Raw genomic sequence first — 25,690 nt, 5'->3', positions numbered from 1 at the left:
CATGCATATTTAAAAATGAATTTATTATTAGCGTTATTACAACTTACAAACAATATTATTGTATGGGTCAGTCTATAGATTTATACTTAAGTAATTAAGAAACAATATGGTTTTTTAGTAATGTATCAACACTCTTTTCAGGATTTCTTGAGTGAAAATTTTAAATACAACATTTTAGTAGCAATTCTGTATAGAAAGATGACAGAAAGTACCAGAACTCCAGAAAAGAGAAATCTATAGTCCCCCAAACAAAATTACACCCTTTTATGACCCTAATTCTTCTTTACCACACAACAGACTGGAAACTAGATTTCAAATCTAACAAGTTTCTTCAGTCAAAATAACACCAGCATAAGTGATGCTGTAAAGACTCCCTTCTTTTATTCTTTTTGTCTGAAAAACCACGTCATATGTGAGTAGTATATAAGGTGACAGAAGATTTAATAAAAGTTGTATCCACTCTCTTGGTACACCTTCTGTGGATAACATAAGATGAGAGGGAGAGAACACAGAACATTTTTCAACTTGAGATTTGTTCCAGACAAGAAGGAAAATTAAATGTTAAATCTGTTGTTTTCACTATAGGCTTTAGCATAAGATATCTTAGCTAAAAAAGTCCATAAATCCAACTGAAGTAATTGTATTATGGTAAAAAATGGGCACAGACTCTGGAGAAAAACAAGAACAGTTGGAGTTGATATGGTTTGACAAGGTTAGTGACTAGGTGATCCTGGACAAGTTTTGAATGTGTTGAATTTGTCTCATCATTTTACAGATGAGAAAACTGTGGCCCAGAGAAGTTGAAAGACTTTCCCTTGGTCACACAGCAATTTAGATATAGAGTAGGGCCCCAAACCTAGATTTCTTTTTATTCCCGACTAGTCCAATACACTTTCCACAATACTATCCCATTTCAAAATGTCTGTCAAGAGGTTGATCCTTGGAGATATTGACATTCACAATGTTACCATGTCCTTACTTTTATACCTGGCAAGAAATACTAGATTATTATATTTATCAAAAGTATACTCACTCTCACCATTAATTCTAATTAGGAACTTGATGCTGGTATGAATTGCTAAAATTTGTATCAGTTAGGATAGGGTAAATTATGCTAGAAAAAATACGCTGTAATTTCAAAAGCTTAAAATCACAAAGGTTTATTTATGGTTCATGATACATGTGCATCATGAATCAGTAGAGGCTCTGCACCACTGCACTTGTCGTTACTCAGAGACTCTGGATGATAGAACTGCCTACATCTTGAACATAGCTGGTGGCCACAGAGGGAAAAAGAGCTCCAGAGGGTCTCATCCTAGCAATGAAAAACTCCAGTCTGGAAGTGGCACAGATAATTTCTGCTCACAATTCTTTGTCAACAGTGGCCTCACCCAGTTAAAAGAAAGCCAGGTAGTGATATCCTACTCTTTACTAAGAAGAGGGGGAGAACTAGTTATAGTTGGTGAGCAGTATTAATGACCATCCCATGATCTGTGATGCATTATGGCCCTGTAAAGGGCTGAAAATCATTAAGATTCACTAATATGAAAAAATTCCCAACTGTGTAGACAAAAATACTCTATAAAATTGTCACCATTTGAAGAGATACTGTCAGTGATTTGTGCTTAAATATAAGTTTTTTCAACCTTCAAGCATTCTCTAAACTCATGATAGGCATAAACATATGCCTGTAAATTTTTGGCAGGCATAACTGTTCTTCCCTACTAGTTTCCTTTTTACTTCCTGACGTTTTCGTCCTTGAAGTCTGAGGACAGATCCATAGCTGTCTTTATCGTTCTTGGAACTCTACATACTAATCTTTCTGACTAGCCCTTTTGCTTAGTTTTTTTAGCTGGCCGATACACTGGTTCTTAACTATACAAGATGTCCTCTGTTGGAGTTGGAGTTGGATCATTTGATTACACAAAACAGCAATAAAATATCATATAGATAGGAAATTTGAGTGATATTGCATGGAGAGAGGAAGTTAGCGCAAAAGTGACAAGGAGAGAAAATATGAGGAAAATGGTGGGGGATGGAGAGAGGAGAGGCATTTAGGCTAGGCTTCATTAGAAATGGTGGAATTAATATGGTTATCCACTAAGATTAAAAAGCAAGTCCCTAAAAGAATAAGAGATTTAGTGCTAGTGCCAGAGCAGTAAAATCATCGATTTCTCTTTATCCCTTCCATTTATCTTAGTTAGAAACAATCTCAGATATTACTACTCATTTCACTCCAAGAAGGCAGTGGTCTCCCATTTGGCACCGTGTTATCAAGGTTCTTCTATTCTCTGGCCCTGGCAGGAACACTCAGGGAATGGGGGCTGAGCTCAGTTCTCATAGATTTAGTCCCTGGGAAGTGACTACAATCACTAGATTTCATTCAAACAGGCCTAATAAGTATTTTTCCTACAGAATAGTCCCCAAATCATACTAGCTTCCCTAAAAATCAAAGGGCAAAATTGTCAAGAGATTCAAATATTGTTTTAAGACCTCCCACTAAAAGAAAAATGAGTACTCTTTCATTTTCTGTTGCATTTTTTAACCACCGTTATCTTTCCATGTAGTGTACTCTCTTTATTAGTTCTACAACAGATTCCCTGTGACCACTGACTAAACATTTATATTGATATATTTTTTCAGTGTTAGAAAGATTAATTTAAAAAACTGAGTTTTTGTTTGTTTTAAACATATCTTTCAATGACAGAAAGAATGTTTGTCAAATGGAATTAAAATGAAATAAACCAGATGACTTGGGCTGGCTTTTACATACTTCTGAAATCCTTGAAACCAAGAAGTAATGTGAATAGCTTTATACTTCTACCTTTTATTGTTGGGATAAAGGTTCATTCTTCTACAATGTAATATCAATGTGCTGATAATAATATTTATTTGTAACTTGGGAAAAATTCAAAATTAGGTAATTTAATGCCTGAAGGGAGATCTCTTAAAGTGAATGCAATGCATGTTCTATGGAAATATTTTTGCCATAAATATCACTGTCTTTATGGTAGTAAAATCATTTGTTTTATACTTACGACTAAAATTCACCCCCCCTTTCTTTTTTTTCATCTTGGAATGGCCTTCTTTTAATGTGCTTTGTTTTAAGAATAATTTTATAGCAGGGTAGTAGTGAAATAAAAACGTGTTACAAATTTTAAAAAATTCTAATATTTATTTGTATAGGTGGTTGAAGTTTGAAGAAGATGTGGAAGATGGAGGGGAAAGGTGGAGCAAGCCTTATGTGGCTACTCTATCACTGCACAGCTTGTTTGAGTTGAGGAGTTGTATTCTGAATGGAACTGTGTTGCTGGACATGCACGCCAACACTTTAGAAGAAATTGCAGGTACATCCTTTTTTCTCCTTAGTCTATTTCACACTTATGGGTACAGCTGATTTTTTTAGTTCCCTTTTTCTTATAATTCTATACACGTGTGACCTTTAGGAAATTAATTCTCATGATCAGTGTATGAGGCCTCAAAAATAACTTTGTTTTGCCACCTCATTTAAGATAAAAGAAGTTGAATCTCAAAGAAATATGGTCTAACATGCCAGTGGCAAGTCTAGAACAAGAATCTCTTGGTTTCCATTTAGCATATATTGTTTTTCACCATCATATGTAATTAGACTGTCACCATTAGAAAATGGAAGGAAAAATCCATAAAGCTAGAGACTGATTTTTTTTCAATATTCAAATACATGAAATAGCCAAATGAAAAAGTTTCAGTAATTAGGAAAAATGTTAGCTTAGAATAGAACAGAAAGATATGGCCATTTATTTTAAACTGAATTAACAATCTTGAATTCCAGAGGAGGCCAAGTGATGCAGTTTAGATTGGTTTATAATTGACACTATGGCTTGTGTCTGGGATGAATGATTTGTACTAGAAGTCTATTATGGCTATATCACACAAGCAGTTATATTTAGGAAGCATCTTACTGTTACTCTGCAAATAAAAGCAAAGAACTCCTATATCTTTTCAGCTGGAAGACAAACATTTTAGTAAAAACAAAATAATACAAAAAAAACACGGAAATGAGTTTTGAAAGGGTATAAACGAAATGGTTAATGGAGATTTTTAAAAATAAAAACAAAGCTAGGACTCAGGCAGTTTTAAAAATTCCCTAGTTCAGAAAAACATAAAAGCAGTTCCATGTGGAATTTATTTGTGGAGTAGAAAGACTTCAGAGAGACTTCAGTGTCTTGATTATATTGTAGAGATGGGAAAAAAACCCAAAACACTGTGTGTTTTTGGATCACATAAACGAGAAAATATTGTATTAGAAAAATAATGTATCTAATTTAATCTTCAGAATAACCTCATAAAGTAAGTGCATTCCCATATTTCAATAAGAAAATAGAAATTCTGACACTTTCATGGTTCCAGTTCCATTTAAGGGCCTCTGACTTTAAGCTCCATGTTCCTTCTATTACACTACAACTACTGTCTGAAGAAAGAGATGGCTTGAAATGGTTGTTGTTAATTCCTTTAAAATTATTTATTTGGCTGTTGGTGCTGACAGGCATACATACATTGCAATATGTGTGAAAAAAGAAGTAAGCATGGAGAGATATTTTGGCTCACAATATTAAGCACAAACAAAAATACACACACACAAAAAAACAGGAAAGATGAGCTTTCCTCCCCTCAGTTTCATACAACACTTATAAAGAGATTACCCTTTAAAATACAGAACGAGAGCCTAAACGACGATATAAAGTTAAATACAGTATACTTTTTGGAAGAACACAGGATACAGTAACAGGTCACACTAAATCAACACTTAAAGAAATGACTAACATGGAAATTAGCAAACTTCCTGAGAACGCTGGTATAGTAGCCTTCCAATTCAATTTCCTAGCTTTACATTATGGAGTATTGCTGATACCCAATAAAAATTTTTATGTTTTAATTATGAATGAAATGGCTGGGTTCTTCCTAGTACTTTGCAGTTTAGGAAGCTCTTTTTAGTAATTCTACAACTATCTTTTTGATATTCAAAACAAACTTGGGGCTTACTATTATTATTGTTATCCTTCATAAATGAAGTGACTCAGAAGGTTAAAGGTCTTGCCCAAAATAAGGAGTTTATTTCTGCTACTTATGTCAGTGATGGCATTACCTTTGAAAATGGATTAATTCAAATGAGTTTTGGATTGGCTGTATGTAATGAAGCTGTCAAATTCCTCAACCAGGCAAAATTAGCCTCAGAAAATTCTCTTCATAGTTTTACCAGGCTTTAAATTTCTTAAAACATGTAATTTCTAATGCTTTCTTTAGGAATTTATTTCTACCAGGAAATATTCTCCTGTTATAATTTGACTAAAACTCTGTTGTTTATCACCTTAGCTTGGTTTTGTCGTCTAAACTTATGCTTCCTTTCCCTAAACCTGCCCTCTTCCCCAAGCTCAACTCTGTAGAATATGTAAAGGTTGTTAGCTCTGTTGAATCTAGCTTTTTAAAGCAAATTACATTTTCTAAGTCTATTCTTACAAATGAAAGTAGTTCAGTGGAAGTCTCAATATCCCAAATAGGTTTTTAGTATTCTTTCTTCTCTTCTAATTAGTCTGTATTTTTCTGCCTCCAAAGTAGACCAACTTTTTTAATGTCCCATTTTCAGTGTACAACAGTGTAAACTGCCATTCAGAAAAGGTCAGTAGTTTAGAGTTAACACCATGTAGAAAAATAGGATTACAAGTACCTGAGTTGATCGTTGTTTCCTTAGGTTCCTTTTCAATCATTAATGAGAAGAGATTCTCTCTCTTTGAGTAATTTTAATTTGGTGTATTTAATCCAAAGGTATTTATTTCTGCCCTCAATAAAATCTCATTAATAAATTTTCTCTGATAGCTTGTAATTATTTTTATTGTTTACTTATTGATATTTTTACTTTGTGACAATTTAGCTGTATTACGAAGTTTGTAGTAAACGTTTTACATTTTGAAGACTTCTAACTTTGTATTTTCACATCCATTACTATATTTTATTATCACAGAAACCTTATGAGGTAGGGAAGAGACTATTTCCTACATTTTATAAACAGATAAATAGAAAGTGATACATTACAGGTAACACTTGCAGAGATGGGAATAATTTCTTTTGATTAATCTATAATCATAAATTTTGTTTTTTTCTATTTCATGATAATTTGGGACCATAGTGATTAACTTTAAGATTTGGAACTTTTTCTTCACCTCTTATTTATCATACTTTTCTATATGTTAGGCAGTTGCTAATGTATTAGTCGCTAGTTTCTGTTTTGCAAAAGCTAGATATAATCGTTTATCTTTAAGGGCTCTAAGCCCTAGTCCTTTGCAAATGCACAGGCTCTGCAGCTTAATGTTTTCTAGACATTTCCTAGTAGAGGAATATGACCCAGATATTGTTTTAGAATGGTCAAGGATTTTTATATCAATGTTCTGATATGTTTTTAATAGACTCTTAAATAATTCTTTAAAGAGATTTTTGTAGACTTAGCAGGAGAAAATCCCATTTGTATCTGGCAGGTCTGTCAAGAATTTCTGGTGTAATTAAAGTAGGATTTTCTTTTGGATAAAGTTAATTTAAAAGTGTCTATTTCCTAATGCTTTAAGGAACTCAGAATAAATTTAAACTTCTTCCTTCAAAATATTACTTAACTTTTCAAATCCAAAATTCTCCAGATATATTTTCTTATTCTGATATGGAGATTAATTGTATTAAAAATGCTTCTCAATTATATTCATATAAATTATAGGAAATTTTACGGTTTATGTTAATCTCTTTTAAATTCAGCACTGTAAAGATTAATAATGGAAATATTACCTCTGTAGTGTGTCTACTTTAACCTATTGCTGTCAATGAGGGTAAGATATTAAAACCAAACCAAAGTTAGTACCGTGGACAGATTAACAATCATAGTTCTCAACTCATTAAAACAACTCTTGCTGTTTAAAATCTTTCATCAAAGGAAAAATCCACAGTTTGCTCCACCGAATATAATCTGCAGATTTGGGAGTATGTTAATAGCCATATATATATATTTTAATGCCTATGCTATTACCATCCTTGGTCTGGAAAGTAAGTTTTCTTATGGTAATTTACATTTTTATTACATACACTCCTGTTAGTAGTGTCAACCAAACTGTAAAATTTAGAACCCCCTATTGCCCACTTCTCCCCCAGCATCTTTGAAGACAATGGATTTTTAAGACAAAGCAATTATACGATCATCTTTAAAGAAGCGGAGATTTATATAGAGTCTGTAACATCTCATGGTCTCTAGAGGCTTTCACTCAATAGTCAAATGGATTGATCATGACAAAATAATTGCCTGATTAAGATGAAAAGTATTTTTTCACTTTCTGAGGTTTTTCTACACAAATACTGCTAGTTTTTCTGGAGCCTGTTTCGTGCTAGAAGACTGTGACCAATTTATCCCTTTTCTTCTTGCTTCTTCTCTTATCATCCAGATCCTGGCATTGAGCTTTGGCAGGCTGGACTGTATTATTTAGGCATCATAGCCTACTGAGATTGTTGGTCTTGACTCTGGGCCTAAAGCCATTATGGCCCATTATCCTTTCTTACTTTTCAAGGTTAATACTAATATATATTATAGTGGTGAAGAGCACAATGTAAGTGATTAGTGAATCACACTCGCTTTGATACTTAAATTTCACCTTAGCATAAGTTATATTCTTAAGCAAGTTGATTAACTTTTCCAGTTCATTAAGACATTGCTTGGTCATGTTATACCTTAGAGGAGTTTGCTATGTATTTCCGCGACTAATGAGCAGATGAGTGTTCTTTTCTATTTATCTTATGTAACTGTCTTATGTAAAGACGTTATCTCTGAAACACTTTGAAGCTAGTGACTTATTTTTCGTAGTGCTTAGGCCTGGAAAGATTGTGCTTTGATAAGAATGAAAAACTATAACCATGTGCATGTTTTATTACATGATTAATTTTTATTCTGATTAGAATATTGAACTGGGGATACATATCATGGTTTACAGAGGAAACTGCTGCATGATGGTATCCTTTTGGTGTCTGAATAATCTACAACTCCTATCATGAAGTATATAATGCATATTTTATATACATTTTTCCATCTTAGCAAGGTTGCAGTGTAAAGTCATGTATGTTGACAATTTATCATTTCCTTTATTTCAAATTAATCCAAGGGTTTTATAACTACTGATCTCAAAAAAACTGAGATATAAGTTTAAATATTCTATACTATCATACATTTTCGGAACTGGAAGAGACTTTGGAGGTAATTATAGTGGACATTATGGCTGACTCCCAGACATTCATTCTACCTCTTTCCATTGTAAACAGCCAAGTGATAGAACAAAGTTGGCAAATTATGCTCTATATGCAAATATGGCCACTGCCTGATTTTGTTAGGCATGTGAGCTAAGAATGGTTATTATATTTTATATGACTGAAAAATAATAAAATCAATATTTTGCAACATGAAAATTATATGAAATTCTAATTTTAGTGTCCATAAAAAAGCTTTATTGAAACACAATTATGGTAATTTGTGTACGTGTTGTCTATGGCTACTTTCATGCTATAAAAATGGAGTTGAGTAGTTGTGACAGAGATTGTATGGCCTGCAAAGCCTAAAATATTTATTATCTGGCCCATTACAGAAAAGGTTTGTCTACCTCTGGTTTAGGGAAATGACTCCACAGTGGAGGGCAGTTCTTGATTAGTCTAAGCCAACTGGGGAGCCCATCTTCTTTGTCAGTGATTGGCTCAGCATAGACAGGACTATGTCAGTTGAGCTTAGAATTGTTCCTGGGTAGGGGAAAAAGGACTTTTCCTTCAAGAAAAAGTCACAAAAAGGCAAAGAATCTCTGATATGAACAAAGATGTGTATCTCCTTGTTGCTGCTGGCAGCCACCTCGTGACCATAAGGAAAATAGCCTGAGGTTAAAGCTCACACCTCGAGGAGGGGGAAGCTGACAAAATCACAGAGAAATGGAGTTAAATCCAACCTAACTTTGATTTTTCTGTTATGTAAGCCAGTGAAATTTATTGTTTTAGATAGTTTGATTTGGGTTTTCTGTTATTGATAAATCCAACTTTGCCTCTGCTGGATACACCATTATAAAATACAGATAAATGATTTAAAACCAGCAAAAAATTTAAACCATGAGCCCATAACCTACTTAAAGGAAATCGCAAAGAAAATCTTGTACTGGGAAATATTTACTGAGGGCCTCAATATTCCAATCAGTGCATTAGGTGCCTTATGTCCTGGCAACAATGCTGTTATGAGATAGCTATTACCTCTGTCTTAGAAATAAGGACACTGCGACTCTTCAACTTTACAAGGTCACACAGCTGGAATGTGGGACAGTGATCCAAGTCTGTTTCTCCAGTCGTTTCCTTTTCACACTGAAGGAAAACATTATTTGGAAAGGAGGATTCTGCTAATTTTCAAATCTTCAGTGTACTCAGTGGGGCAGCGGGAGACAATGCATTGTAATCTGTTTTGCATAAGGAGTTAGCACCTCAGAAAATCAAATAGAGTTAATATTTGATCATATGAACGCAGATTAATTACACTGAGGTTTATTGAGGTGATCTTTGTATTACCAAGAACTCATCTACTCATTTTCTAGGCATTTCTGACACATATGGTAAATATCAATCTGCTTAGTTATAGCCTTCTGAAATCTCACCTTTTATTCTTTGTTTTATGGGTATAGAAGGTTTTCTAAAATATAAACACATTATCAAGGAAGGTTTGAGAGGACTGACTTTATATTAATGTGAAAGAATTGTTTACTCTCCAAATGCAACCAGCTGGGTAGTTGCCTAAGCCTCCTTGCATCAGATTTTAACCGATGGACTTAAGGAAGAAACATGGAAATTATTCTCTACTAGAAAAAGGGAGGAAAACCATATTAAAATATATGTATGAGGCTTTTTAATTTTAAACATGCTAATCATATTTATATGACTCCTGATACTATTCCCTCTCGTCAGTGTGAATAATGGAGAACATAAAGCACTTTGTTCTCAATACAACTATTCCTGTTTGAAAAATAAAACTCCATAAGATCATTACATATTTAAAAATGAATGGTTTATTTTCCCAAATCTTTCTTGTGTAGCATTTCTACAAAGAAAGACAAACTTCTGTTTCTAAGACCATACTTAGAGATTTTTTAAAGGAATTCATTCCTATTTTAAGAGGAATAATATTATCTAGGGTATGCATATTTGGACTCAGTGGTTCACTACTGGAACATTACAGGAAAGCTGTGCTCATTTTCTTTCTACCTTCACTCTTCAGATATGGTCCTTGATCAACAAGTGAGCTCAGGTCAGCTCAATGATGATGTACGCCACAGGGTCCACGAGGCACTGATGAAACAGCATCACCACCAGAATCAGAAAAAACTCACCAATAGGATTCCCATTGTTCGTTCCTTTGCTGATATTGGCAAGAAACAATCAGAACCAAATTCCATGGATAAAAATGGTAAATATTTCTTTATTATATTCTTATCATTTATTATAGGTTGTCTGAAATATCAAAGTCCTTTAAAATATGTCTTACTTGAAAATGATCTATTGAAATTCAGATTGTTGTGGTAGAATTGTTTCTTTTCATATTCATGTATTGTTTTATTATCAGGCATCAAACTGTAGAAATTTTATTAACAAAGATTTAAAGTTTCCTGAAAGGCTCATGAAAGAATGCAAGGAAAATTTTATCTAATAAGAAGTTATACACTCAAATGTAGTAAACATAAACTGATGTCAATTGCATCACAAATAAGGCTCTAGTCTTTGTCTCATAGCTTGAGAATGTAATGCAATGCTTTAACGTAAGGTCTTTTAGTTAAAATGAATAATGATCAACATTTAGTGATTGTGGAAAAAAAGATATTGGCTTCATGTTGCTCATGGTCAACAAATCCCTTTCTAGATTACAGTTGAAAAGAGCAGCTAGTGCATTACTTGTGTCTCTACATATATTAAGCCTGATTTCTAGTTCATGGGCTCATCGCTCTTTGCAGTACTACATCATCAATAAGAGCCTCCGCACTTACCATCTTGGCTCACCAACATAGATGAGCCATTATCATTTGATAGTAAACAACCATTGATAGGAATTGATAGAAAACAACCATTGTTTTCTAGCAGTCATTCATGACTTACTCCTTGGCAATCATGAAGCAAAAACAGTGTTTCTAATTGTTTTATCCTTTCTTCTGTATTTTGTTCTCTCTTTGCATCCATTTGACCCTTCATCTTTTACATTAAGGAAGTTGCTTAGAAATCTCTTATCACTCATCCTTTCCATCAGTCTTGTGAAGGAAAATGAAGTTATCATGAGGATGACATGAATTGGTTACACTTCCGCTAGCTATAAAAGTTCCCAGTTTTAAAAGATACAAATTAATGAAAAGTAATTTCAAATGTTTTACTAGAAAGACTCCGATTTCCACAAATAGACTAAGCATGTGTATTGACAGCATGGACTTTATGTAATTTCACTCCTATTTTCAAAAGCTTCAGAGATGCTTTATATACAAATGCATGAAAATGAGGTTTTTTTCAGATTCTGCTTTATATGGGAATTTTTACCAGTTTTCATACTACTGAATCAAATATGCACACGTAGAATAAATACTTTAATAAATAAATAAAGATGGTTAGATGTACTGTTGTCTCAGAACACAGAACTAGTTCTAAATAATTTTTGAAATACTCATTTGATTTTTTAAAAAACCCTTCAATGACTGAATGTGTAAATCATTGTTATATTGAAGACTCTGTAGTTGTGCATATATTAAGTTCAATAAAAGTGTTATGAGTGCTTTATGGTATATACCAACTTGTATTTGTAGATCCCACTGGATATTTTGAGGATTTATAACTTGCTTTGAATTACATCATGTATTTAAAATATATTCATATTCTAAATCACAGTTTGCTTTAAAATATGTTATATATGAAAATGATAAAAGGAAGCTTTTATATTCTGAAACTTATTATAAATATAGTACTTTTATTATGCTTACAATACTAGCATATATTTGATATGATGATATTAAGAAAACAGATTAAGATATTTACGAATTTTGACTATGGACTTATGTCTATGTGATTCTAAAGACCTTATTAAAATATTCTCATTAACTAAATCTCTATGAATGCAAGCACATTTTATAAAAATAAACTTCTGCCTTTATTTCATTTACCTTTACTGGAAATCAGACCATAAAATATATGTCTATGAGAATGTTATGTGTTTATTCAAAGATGCAAGGATTTTGGGTTGTGAACTAGCTGTATATCTCAAACTTCACTGGGGATAACATTTACTATCAAATGGTTTTATTGCATTATGTTTTTGGAGGGAAGAGGGTACTGAATTCACTGGATGAATTGTTTTTTTTAATGTCATGTAGACCTGGACACACTGCTTGTTACAGCTCTAAACTTTCATTAAACATAAGAAGAGGTGACAGAATTATAGCTTTAAATCGTAAAGTCCACATATAGATACATATACATACAGAGTTTTTCTTTTTAATTTATTTATTTAATTTATTTTTGGCCGCACTGGGTCTTCGTTGCTGCACGCAGGCTTTCTCTAGTTGCCATGAGTGGGGGCTACTCTTCCTTGCGGTGCATGTGCTTCTCATTGCGGTGGCTTCTCTTGTTGCAGAGCATGGGCTCTAGGCACGCGGGCCTCAGTAGTCGTGGCACGAGGACTCAGTAGTTGTGGCTTGCGGGCTCTAGAGCGCAGGCTCAGTAGTTGTGGTGCAGGGGCTTAGCTGCTCCGCGGCATGTGGGATCTTCCCGGACCAGGGCTTGAACCCGTGTCCCCAGCATTGGCAGACAGATTCTTAACCACTGCGCTACCAGGGAAGTCCCCAGAGTTTTTCTGAGAGCCTACTTTTTGTCTTATTCAGGCAATTGCTTAGTTTTTCTGAAAACTAGAATATGAGTAGTTCTGAAATGATTCTGTCACCATCTGTACAATCAGCCTTTATCTGAACACATACAGATCCTTTTGAGGCATACATTAAGGTAATAAAAACTTGGAAACATTTCTAATAAGATTCATATATCCAATTAAGTATTGTTGTAGAAGTGGTTTCCTAAGCCTAGGCTTATAACACCTCCTTGTGACTCTGTTTTGCTTCCTCACTTTGCATAATTATGTGTGTTAAGAATTCTGAAAATGTGAATAGACTTCACCAATTTAGAAATAAATCTCCTATCCAGAAGTGAAAAGAAGTGTGAAAGACCTTTATTACTAAGGTTCTCAATCTACTCATTAACTCTAACAACTGATAAACTCTAGATAAACAAACAAATCAAAATTCATAGCTGTAAATATAGATTTGACATTCTGCTTCAAAATATGCAGTAGAGATTTAATCTTTTTGTGCAGTAGTACAGAGAGATACAGAAGGATTTCAATACATCCAAAATGGTAAAAATAATACTCCCATTATTAAAAAAAGAAACTCTTCAGTAGAGTATATCAGGCAAAAACTGACCTGTTTTAAAAATTAAGACTATAGATTAGGAATTAAATAGAGTGAGTATCTTCTAGAGACTTGAAAACAGGAAACATTTTCCTTGCCAAGCATAGGGATGGAAATAAACCCCCTCTTGTTTAATATACCTTTTACTTTAGAAATGAAGCAATTGAAATTCCCTCAGAAAACAAACTGATGCTTATATACAGAACTCTAAAAGAGTCATATAGAATAAAGTTTCTACTTCCTTAGTTGACCTGTTCCTTGAACATGCTACCTTGGTAGTAGTCCCAAGGGTTAAACATTCAGATATTTCAATCTGAAGACCAAATGGGGTTCTTTCCCATTTTATAGATTAGATTTACAAGATAGTGATTTTCTTGCTTCTCTCCTCCATCTGCACTATTTTGTTCGTTACATTTTTAGTGCTTTGTGATAATTTGTCAATCACTCCTCCAAATACGCTAGCTTAACTACTTTGTATAATTTTTTTCTTGGTGTACTGCACATTCTCTTAAGGGCTAAGATGCCGGATGCGATGGATTCACCAGGCATTTTTAATGCCACCATGCTGTGTTTAACTTTCACGTTTCATTAAGCATCAAAACTGTGAGAATTAAGTGTCTGATTCTGAAGTTTCAATAAAAAGTGATAGCTACATTTGGCAAAGGAACAGCAAAAAAATAATAGAAAAATCATATCTTCTTTAACATTAGAACTCTGAAAAGGATGTTGTGGAAACTACTTAAATATATCAAGAATATTTGAATAATTTCTTGAAACTAGAAGGACTTTCTAAAGTAAAAATAAGACTTTTGTTTTTAGTGATCTAGAAAGCAAGATATACCAGTATTTGTATTCATCACTTAGGTCATATATTCAATTGTATTTGAGACTTTGGCTTACAAATCTACTCTAAAATATTATTATACTTTTGATAACCTTTACATTAAAAAAAATAACTTAAGACTCAGTTTCCTTAGGTGTAGGGTGTCTTCATTCCACTGTTTCCTTTAGTAATAATTCTAACTCTATTTCTTTTCCTTCACATATCTTTTCTCTCACCTATTCTGAGTACTTTCCAGTTGTCCCTTTTATTTAGGATCTTAAAAGGAGTTATAGAGCAGAAGGTATCTGACTTACTTTCAAAACTACAGGTTACTGGAGAACATTTAGATTTGGAAGGATGGGATGACTTGACTCTTTAGGCCTGCATAGATTTTAGCCCTTAAAGTAATGTACACTTCTGTATTGTGAATGATTTTTATTTATGGCTTTTGAAAATCAGTTTTATGGCTTTATAATTGTGTCTTTTTACAAATGCGGTACTTTTTTATTTTCAGATGTACAATGTTTTATGTGTGTTTAGATATTTATATGCTGTCTTATTTTTTAAATACTGTGGTCTCATAAATAAGATATCAAGAGTTTAAAAAAGTATTCCTTATAATGTTTTATCTTGAAGAAAATAAAGGTCAAATAATAATTGTTAGAATTACTTGAAAGAAAACATTTAAAAACTCATGTAGATGATAGAATTAAACATTATATAATAAAGGTGTTTTCCATTGTTCCAAAAAGAAATCAGGATGACATTGTTGACACAGCTGGTGGGTCTGTTGAGAGACTGTATTGTCGCTACTGAGTTTTGGAATCTCAAGACTAAGTCTTAACAGCAAAAATATTTCTAGTATGATGTGTTTAAATTGGTTATTTCTTATCTTACATTAATTATTTTCAGGCATACCAGTTTTTCTCCAACTTTAATTGTGTGCATACTTTCATGTTTTTGAAGTATAGCTGACCTAATCAACATTTTCTAAATATTTAGCCTTTCTTTCTTCTTGTTTTCTATTCCCATGAATAAATGTATTGTTACACATGTATGTAACTTTGTCATTCATTTTTATATTTCTTTATTTTGCTCTGTCTTGTGTCTGTCTCTAACAGGCTCATCTCATCTCTGTACCTCCCTCATCTCCTACCCTTTGGGTACTCTAAATGCGTTGAAGGTTTCTGAGGTAGTGTAAACCAGCTTGGTCTCTAGGTTAATAGTAATGTACCTTCATGTCTTCATCCCAGTTTCCTTCTATTACACATGATTTTCAGTGGATTAAGCAGTAGCAAATACTGATATGCTTCAGTGGTATCTTATTCTCCTATTGATTTGAATTTGGCTAAATAGAAATTTAAAAGCTGCTGTTTTATAATACTTATATATGTAATTTATTTAAAGAGGAAGAAAACTGTAAGTAAGGACTTGAATTAATGTAATTTTAATACATTTTTTGAGAACATATTTATGGTTGTCTTTCAATACTGAGATGCTTTAATGATACTGACATACTTAAAGTAGAAAACAGTAATTCTGACATAGTCTCATGCTCTCCCCACAACTTTATGATGAGGGAAATGACTCTGCCAGTTTTGCAGTGGACTTGGTGAAAAATTTTTTGTGTAACAAGCAGAAAAGCAGAGCTTCCATTTTCTAGTTAGAGGTTGCTTGAATTACTCTCAGTTTTCTTCTGTGCTTGCCCAAATCTTTTATGATTTGCCTTGGAAAAGTACATGGCCTATAATAACTTTATATCTAACTTATATATGATCCCTACATGGAGGTCCAGAGGAAAAAATGAATTCATGACTCAAAGGAAAATTAACTCAAGCAGTTGCTGATATGAATACTATATAATATGCACTTTAATTGATAAGATGTATAACAAATATTGGAATTTTGGATTTAAGATGGTGAACTCTTTGAGTTTAAAAGGTTGGAAAAATTAAAATATATGGTAAATATATAAGGATGATGTTAGGTTTCTCAAATGTTTACATTTAAATAGTCATGAACATGTCTCAATTATAATAGTGTCCAATTTTCATTCGTTTTTGAATAATTTACCCTGAATATAATAAAGTTTTAAGTTAATAAATGTCTCTTTTTGGATAATCATCTCAATTTCTCAAAGTTATTTAGATATTAACAGATGTGATTAAAAATTGTGACGACATTTACTTATAGAATATATTAGTACGGACAGTGATGAGTGGGCATAGTGAAGGCAATATAAAGAAATAGGCAAAAATATGTATGTTCAAAAGCATTGTGGCATATGATGAGAAAAATTATCATAAAAAATAGCATTCATAAAACTTCCACACATATATGGGAATTCTAAATCCTAACTTTATACTATTTTGTCTTGGAGGGGGGAAAATCCTAGCAAATTCTTTGTTATCCCTTTAGGACACATATTCACTTTCTGGCTGAATGTAAAGTCCTGTACCTGAAAATTGTCTTCTGTGAACTAGTATTGTTTTAGGTATCAATGAGAAAATAAGAGATGCCCTTTCAAAACCTAAATTTACTGATTCTTCTTATGTAATAGTATTTGAGTTAATGAAAGTCATTTTGAAATCTAAGCCCATCACCTTCTTCTGAAAGGCAGTGATAACTGGACTAAACTAAAGAAATCTAAGTGTTTAGACAGAAAAAGATTATAGTTGATAACAGAATTATAAAAATTATTTAATTTATGAAATTTCCAGTAGTTAGACTATAATTCATGTGCAGGCTTTAGATGGATAGGTAGGTAGGTAGGTAGGTAGGTATATAGGTAGGTAGGTAGATGAAGCAAATAAAATTTTAAGCTTTATTTAAAGGCTTCAAGTTATTCAAAATAACCCAAACCAAACCTCTCAGTTTAATTTTTAAATAATAATACCTATGCATTTTTCAGGTTTTCAGTTACTGCCTTGAAAGTATACACATTTAATGTGTTGTTTCATTTTAACAAATTAACATACACATTGAGAAATAAGATTTGGAGTACTTTTTAAACTTTGATGAGATTAAATGTATTTACTAATATTTAGCTATTATCTCTGAAATAAAAGAGATATCAAACTTGTGGTTTATATTCCTATGTCACAGGCTGGTAGTTTTTACGCTTTTTTCCTGCAGTAGCATACATTCTATGCACATACCTAGAATCTAGAACTAGCAGGGAAATTTCTGTCATCTCATATGTCTCCTGCTAGTTAAATACTCTCCACTAGGTCATTATCCGTATCACTTAAAATAGTCATAGAAAATATTTTTCAAATCCCTTCCTGATTATCAACTTTATGAGGTAATATTTTGTAAAATTTTCAGAACAAGAATAGCATTGAACAATAAATCTCAAATATATTAATACTTACAAGAGGAAATACAAGTGCCAATGTTTTAAACATATCTCATGAGCTGAAGGTAATTTATGAAATATTCTGCTTTTAAAGTATATATGTGAAAACATAGGCTATCCAATTTCTTCAAATCTTAAGTTACAGCATATTTTCTATCCAATGAAATCTCTTCAAAGTTGATGAGTTTGTGCTGGGTTGACTATTTTTGTATGTTTGCTGATTGAGTTAGATAATTGTTCTTCCATGTAGTTTTATATCACATGAAATAAGTTATTATAAGAAAGCAGATATATGTTTATTTAATTTAGCCATGCCTTGAATTTCACTGTTCAATTTTACAGAACATTCAGTAAATTTAGGTTTAAATATATCTAATGTTCTAACTCATGAAAATATGGAGAAATGATGTGAAACTGGTGATTGAAGACATCTGTTAGTAGCACAAATGCATTATGTAAAAGGTTTTTTTAAAACTACAGTTATTATTTTGAGAATGATATTAAATGGCTGCTAATGAACAGTTCACAGTCATAGCTGCACGCTGCAGTTAGAAATGGGAGAATGAAAATAAGTGGTGCAGCTTAAGTCTGTCACTTCTCTAAAGTTAATATATTTTTTTGGAATTCACTGTAATCAGAATTTGTGTTGCAATTATACTCCAATAAAGATGTTAAAAAATTATAACTTTTATATACTTATAAAATTATACTTTATATTGATAGGTGTGTCACTTTGGAAATTGTTTAGGATTGTATTACTCTCAGATTTTTATGTTCTAAATCTATGTCATTTATAGAAGTGTTGTATCATGTAGGGTCAATGATCAATTCTACTGAACTGAACTCCCTCTCATAGTCTAGGGTAAGACACTTCCCCTATAGGTCACAAAAGAGCAGAATATCCTTAAAAAAAAAAAAAAAAAAGAATTTGTGTACATGGTTTAAGGTGAATTTGCTTTTAAAATCATTTGAAAAATCTTCACCAAATGTATTACTTTACTTTGTTTAGTGAAAACAATGAAATATTTAAATTTTAGAAGAATCTTAAGCCCATTACTCTCTGGCAATATAACAAGTTTAAACCATAAAAAAATTGTACCTATTAATAAATGACCCCTGCCTGAGAGGCTTAATCGTTCAAAAAGCCAAATTATAGTAATATTTGAAAGTAAATTATCAGTGTTTTAAGTCACACTTAAATTCTAGTTAACAAAGAATAACCGGATTTCAAGAGAATTTAAAGAATTTAAAGAAGAGGTATTTGTATATACACTAGCAGTTTAGAGAAATTCAGTAATTGGAGAAGATGAAACTAAAGGTAAACTTGGAATAAAGTTGGGATTTAGGCAGGTAGAGGGAAGAGCTAGGCAGAGAGAAGAGTAAATATTCCCATCTAAGACAAATGAGAATAAGAGCAGTATTTTTGAGTCACTGAGTTATGGTTATAAAATATGGTCAAGGCTTCAAAGCTGGGTTGTCATTACTTGTATCACAGTAAAAGTAACAAGTGAGGTTGGAGAGAAGTTAGGGAAAAGAGAGATACATGTGAAATTAAGCAAGCATCGTTAACTGTTATAATTTAATTGCTAAATATGGACAGATTTCATATAAGTTGTGATTGAAAAGACTGTTTCATATTTAGTGAATAATGGAATGTAATTACCCTTGGTTAGCTGTTGTCACATTCTCAGCTGTACTGTCTACTTAACTAATATCATAATCTTTCTTATAATGGAGAAAAGGCTACAAAATAATTAAGTTGCTTGTTAGTGTTAATGGAAAACAAATACAATTCAAATTTATTGATCTCTTGTCATGCAGACCAATATCAGTATGCTTACACAATTGAATAGTGAGAAGCATAATATCATATTCACAGTATTCATAGTATATGAGGTAAAGGTATTTCTAACTAAACCTCTCATATAGAAATCTCTAAAAGTTGTTGCCAAAGAGTTTTTTCTCTTTGGTTTGTTTTTTCAGATGCAGTAGAAGCTATAAATATGCTATGTACTTTTCACATAAATATTCGCCCTTTAAAAAACAACATTACATTTGGGCTTCCCTGGTGGCGCAGTGGTTGAGAGCCCGCCTGCCGATGCAGGGGACACGGGTTCGTGCCCCAGTCTGGGAAGATCCCACGTGCCGCGGAGCGGCTGGGCCCCTGAGCCATGGCTGCTGAGCCTGCGCGTCCGGAGCCTGTGCTCCGCAACGGGAGAGTCCACAACAGTGAGAGGCCTGTGTACCGCAAAAACAAACAAACAAACAAATAAACAACATTACATTTAAAATTCTTCAGTCTGAGCTTAAATCATAAGAGTTGTCTATCTTGTCATATATACACATATGCATATACATATATATCCCAATAGTTTTGGATAAAATTTAGAAATCACTGATGTTTCAAACCCATGATTAGATTAAAATCTTTTTGTAGCTGTTCTTTCTTCATAAAGAATAACTATTTAGTTATAGAGTCTTAATCTGAGAATTAGTTTACATTTTCTTGACTGAATTCTCCCGTTTCTATCTGTAACTGATAAATAAGAATATTTGTATTTATATATATCTATTTATATTGACCCTTCATGCTTACTTCATTAAGAAACCTATGTTGGTTTAGTTTAATTCATATTTCACTCAGCATGTCTAGAATTATGTAAGTAATTGTTTGTGTTCTGTAATAACAATCTCTTTTAGCAGGTCAGGTTGTTTCTCCTCAGTCGGCTCCAGCCTGTGTTGAGAATAAGAATGATGTGAGCAGGGAAAACAGCACTGTTGACTTTAGCAAGGTAAGCTTTTCTCCCTCTCATTTAAGGAAGCATCTGAGTTATTACTAGAAATTATCAACCATTTTAAGAGGTGTTGACACAATTTTTTTTGCATGCACATTTGTTTCGTTTCTTATCCAAAGCTTGATATTGTTACAGCTAATGTTAGCATTTAAGTTCACATGTAATGTTCTGCCTATTCACAAAACCAAACGTGTAAGTTTTATGCATAGTCTTCAGGTTTCAGCCACTTGGTGTGATGCATCTCTTCCAGTAAAAAAGATAACTGGACTTCACAGAGAATTTAACAGAAATTTATTGTTTAAAACTTTTGCTAGTTTTTTTTTTTTCAAAATAATTTTTCCTCTATTTGTGGAAAAGCAAATCATGTAACTTAAGGCTTCACTGTCGTGATTCAGAGAAAGGCATTAGTATTAAGAAACACTAGAACATAGTAAGACTGAGCAGAGTTTTGAATAAAAACATAATAAAGACTGACTGTTGAGGGATCCATCTAATTGGAGACAATTCAGATGAAATCATTTATTTGAATGTATTCTAAGAAAATAATGCATGTGGAAATAATGTGCTTTTCTCAGCAAATTCCTGACATCCTATATGTGCTATTGCAGGCAGTGGCAAGCTAACACTTGATCAGGAAAGAAGAGTTTTAATATTGACCAAAAATAGAGTCAACACCTTTCTTTATCTGAGTGGCTGAAACAGTAATCACTCCCAGTAATTTGTTTTTCACAAGGTCCTTAGCACTCCCAAGGATTGTAACAGTGGGAGGAGGTGGGAATGGGAGGCAGTGTATAGGAAGTTGCCTGCATCAAGCTTCTGAAAAGGTTAATAGCGATCAGCTCCTTGCTGCTGTTTCAGAATCCCTCTGCCAGTGCCAAAACGGTCTAGGTCCAGTCCTGTGCATGCTCTCCCTCTGGTGCCTGGTGGAGTCTCTGTGGGAGCATGGTGTACCAGCTTAAGTCTGTTAATTATGCGTGCAGGGGCTGGGAGGCCAACAAAAGGGGCATGCTAGTCCATGTGGGATGAAACAAAGGCATGAAAAAGGACCTCCACACCAGCAAGAGAGAGAGGTGAGGGCACACTCGGGCTCTGTGTCTACAGTGGTTCAAAGCTCATCTCACTGTATGGAGGCATGTGATTCAAATATTAAGCCAGTTCAAATGTATTCCATTTCCTCTCCAAAAAATATCTTTTTAAAGCATTACATCTTCATTCATCTGCAAGTTGGAATAAAATTGTCGCGAACTGCCATACATTTATTTTCTGATGTTCTTCATTTGAAATAGGATCTTAAAAGCAATGACATAAGAAGTTTCTTACTTATTTGTGCAGGCATTAACAGTATAACAAGAGCACAGTGAACATTCTCAAAAACAGTGATAATAAATCCCATCCTTTCAAATAATTAGCTTTTACCTTTTTTTAAAGGATATAACCCTTTGACACTGAATTTTATATCTCAATATCATTTTGCTTTTAGTTGTCTGACCTAGTTTTGCAGCCTTCAAAAATGCTTCAGTACATTTGAAAGAAAATGAATATAGCCAATTGGAGACAGTAGTCTTATTTTCAGCGCTCCTAGAACAATTTGAACTATAGAAGAGTGAAAAATAGGGCTTCTTTTCTTTAATCCTTTTCTTCCTTATTGCATTTCAAATCACTGGACTGCTCCAGTTTTTAATGAGAAAGTTAAATTTCTACAGCCCTCTACTCAGTGCCAACCATCTATATTTCTTAGTCTCCTGTCCATAGCATGGCACATTGCAAAGAACATGCTTTTGAGAAGGAGCATGGGATCCTAACTCTAGCATTTATAAGCTATCTAATCTTGGAGGAGTTCTCTGACTCCATCTTTCTCATTTGTAAAATAAGAATAATATCTATTTATAATTTTGGGGGGAAGATTAAGTGAGAGAATAGAGAGAGAGAGCCTGGCAGAGTGTTGGGCTTATAGCAGGTGTTCAATAAAATGTGGCTACTATTATTATTGTTGTTGTTGTTGATATCAGTGGGAACAGCAGTGTCAGAAGTAAACACTAGACCAGAATTTAATATGTTTTGGCCCCCACTGGATCTCCAGTGCCTTGAACAGTGTTTGGGATGTACATGTTGAGTGAATCCTATGAGGTTCAATATAATTTAAGCCTTCAACTCTGGACTTTTTGGGGTTTTTTTTGAAAAACAAAGTAATACTTCTTACCTTATAACCTGGAAGGACAGAGTAGTAGGACTTGAAAAGAGCTAATGTAATGCATCATTATGGAAACAAATTTTAGTGGCAGATTTTGCAGGTACATGAGTTAAGGTTTTTGAGCCTAATGATTTCAGTTTGGTAGTAAATTTATCAAAGTGAATCTATCAGTTAGTCTACAGATTACTTTGTTTATTTAAATATTTTAAGTTTTACTATGTAGATTCCAAACCCCAGTAGAATTTTGAGATGTTAAGGGAAAAAAGTCCTTTTTCATTTCATGTGACTTGATCCTATGTTCTGTCTACATTCAAACTATATATTTTTAACCCTTCCAGTGGTTAGGCCCATCAAACTTATTCGTTTAAGGAGTGTTTGAAAACATGATCTGAACTGTCAGGTTTTTTGATTCCTATAATGCTTTTGAAAAGCAGATGTGTTATGTTTTTAAACTGACAGGTAGAAGATGGCTATTTTATTATTTCCCAAATGTTGACAATTCCTTTTATTTCAAATGACTTAAAGAAACTTCCACATTATTTTCTGTGTAGAAGGAACTCTCTTCTGCATCAATCTTTAGTATGTGAAATGTGAAGAGTTGCATTATTAAATCCTAGCATTGTAGGAAACCTTAGAAATCTCATTTAGAAAGTGAGAAAGCTGAATCCCAGATTAAGAGAGCTGCTCAAGATCACTGGTTGGTTAGTGTCACAAGACCATTTCTCCCCAAGGAATTTCTATTACTTTTCTTGTACTTTCTATAATGAGCTTAAGACTTAAGCTTTCTCCCTAAAGACCCATCTGTATTTCTTTCACATCTCACTGTGTAGCTTGTCCAGACACTTGCAGTTCCACCATGATCTTCTGTCTAAACTTGTTCCCTAGAGATATAATTGTTTCTCATCCACAACTTAAGTATCAAATAACCAGAATAAAGCATCTTTTCCTTCTAGCATAAAGGTCTGGAGACCCCAGAAGCATGAGTATAAATCCAGATCCATAAGAGTATAGCTTGATTTCTTCAAGATTCTGTTCAGAGGACCAGAAAAATTTCCTTATGTTTATTCCATATTTGAGTCCACCTGAAGACTGTCTTAAGGCTGTAGGTCAACCTAATTCCTCAGAGCTGTTTTTGATATTTGTAGTTTTATAAAAGGTTAAACTGTGGTCCTTAAATGTGATCTTTTGTTATATTAAAAGTTAGGTTGCCAAATAAGGTTCTTTATGAATCGTATGTTAACACAAATACAAATATACAGGGCTATCCCAGGAATAATATAATATATAATTGTATAATATAATAATATAATTAGATAATATGTTATATAATCTATTACCCCCAAATATATGACTACTCCAAGAATAATATAATGTAATGAGTATAATATAATGACTACTCTAGATATATATTATTTAACTATAATTTATTACATTTTAAATCAAGGTAAATTTGCTAATCCTGAAATTAAATTCAGTATATTTAAAAATGCATTTTTTCAGTAACAGATATCAATCAATGATATATTAGGTATTGTATAATGCAAAAAATAATATGTAAGGACCATGTATTTTCTTTTATAAAATTAAGCTATTTTAGCATACTGGTACTCCTTGATTTAATTAAATTGAATCTTAAAGCAGTCATGTGTATAATTGCCACCTGCCTGAGGTACAGACGCTAATAGTTAAGGCTATGGCATTTGTCAAGAAATAAATGAATTCACAGAAAGTTTTCCAGGTTGAACTTAAACTTCTCATTAGAGTTATGACAAGTGTTACCAATATGACTCACACTGATTATCAATTATATATTTTCTTAATAAGCTATTTTCTCATTTTAAATTTTGTTCCAGTGTATTAACATTGTATAATTGTTATTTCTATTGGGGGGGAAAACTTAATAGTTTACTTTTTTAGACTCTGAGAGACTTATCTCCATAAGTCTTTATTATGTTTTTCTCACAGGGCTAATAGTGTATAGGTATTACGAGCTTACAAATTTGTATTTGGAAGCAAATTTTTAGATTAAAAACTTTGGAATTTATAATCTTTTTCTTTAAATAGAACATTGCTTCTATTTGATATTTTTAGTGAAGTACTGTGGATTATTTTTATATTTAATCCTTTTGATAAAATGTATACTTCATATAATGGGTTTCATGTTTTGTGGCTCCCTTATCTTACAGAAAATTAAGTAGTTATAAACCTTCTAAATAGCTGTGCTGTGGTCTTGATTTCAGAAAACAACAAATTTAACGTAGTCACTAAAGTCTGGCTATGGACATCCTAAGGTATCCCTCCTAAAAGTTTTAATTTTTCTTTCATTTTAAACTGCTGGGAAAAAATATTCTCAAATCATTAAATTTGCAGAAGAAATATCTGACCAAAAAAAAGGTCTTGTTGGCCTCATGGTATTTGCCAGAGCTCTTCTCTCTCTCCCTCTCTCCTCTTCTTCCTCCTGTTAATTTTCCTCTCCCTTCCCCTCCACTTCCTCCTCATCCCCTCAGCCCCCTCTCTCTCCTTCTTTCTCCTTCTCCTTCGTTTCCTTCTCTCTGTCACTGTCTCTCCTCTTCTCACTTTGATCTTTGGTCCCCATTTCATTAACATGAGAGCATAAAAACAATTATTACAGCAGTTAAACTATCATTCTCCCTGCAAACAGGTTTCCATTAAAAGCAACTCAAATGAATTAGAAACAAGAAATAGGCCTTGTAAAATTGACTTTAAAATCACTGCTTGGTTTTCACTGAGGCTCTCTGTATGAAAATTGATATTTATGCTTAAGAATATTTTACATTCATTTTCAGACTTCACCCTTTACTCCAAGCATTTCTTTTTTGTTAATGATACTTTTGTTTTGTGTGCATTCATTTCAGTCACAGACATTTCATATCAGAAATTCAACAATGGCTCTTCAGCAGCTCCAAATGTTAATATTTTTATTCTTGTTTCTTTGCTCTGCCATATCTAAATTCTCTGATGAGAAATTAAAATTGAAGATTGATCAAG

The 25,690-nt window shown here is 33.0% G+C and overlaps 1 protein-coding gene across 15 annotated transcripts in view; it reads left to right on the top strand.

The window, feature by feature from the left end:
- SLC4A10 (solute carrier family 4 member 10) overlaps positions 1 to 25,690 on the top strand; it is a 309,415-nt gene that overhangs the window by 172,682 nt on the left and 111,043 nt on the right. For 6 of the 15 annotated variants that reach the window (XM_027129968.1, XM_027129928.1, XM_027129950.1 and 3 more), the window contains 3 exons: positions 3,187 to 3,347; positions 10,298 to 10,486; positions 20,396 to 20,487. In XM_027129968.1, coding sequence (XP_026985769.1) covers positions 3,187 to 3,347; positions 10,298 to 10,486; positions 20,396 to 20,487 — 442 coding nt within the window. Of the gene's footprint in view, positions 1 to 3,186; positions 3,348 to 10,297; positions 10,487 to 20,395; positions 20,488 to 21,470; positions 21,561 to 25,690 lie in introns of those variants that run through there. The other 9 variants (XM_027129909.1, XM_027129900.1, XM_027129891.1 and 6 more) reach the window with 4 other exon arrangements.

This window comes from Aethalodelphis obliquidens, unplaced genomic scaffold, assembly GCF_003676395.1.
Source record: "Aethalodelphis obliquidens isolate GAN/ISIS:26980383/991018 unplaced genomic scaffold, ASM367639v1 scaffold2, whole genome shotgun sequence".
NCBI lineage: Eukaryota > Metazoa > Chordata > Mammalia > Artiodactyla > Delphinidae > Aethalodelphis > Aethalodelphis obliquidens.
This window is presented reverse-complemented; position numbering and strand designations above follow the sequence as displayed.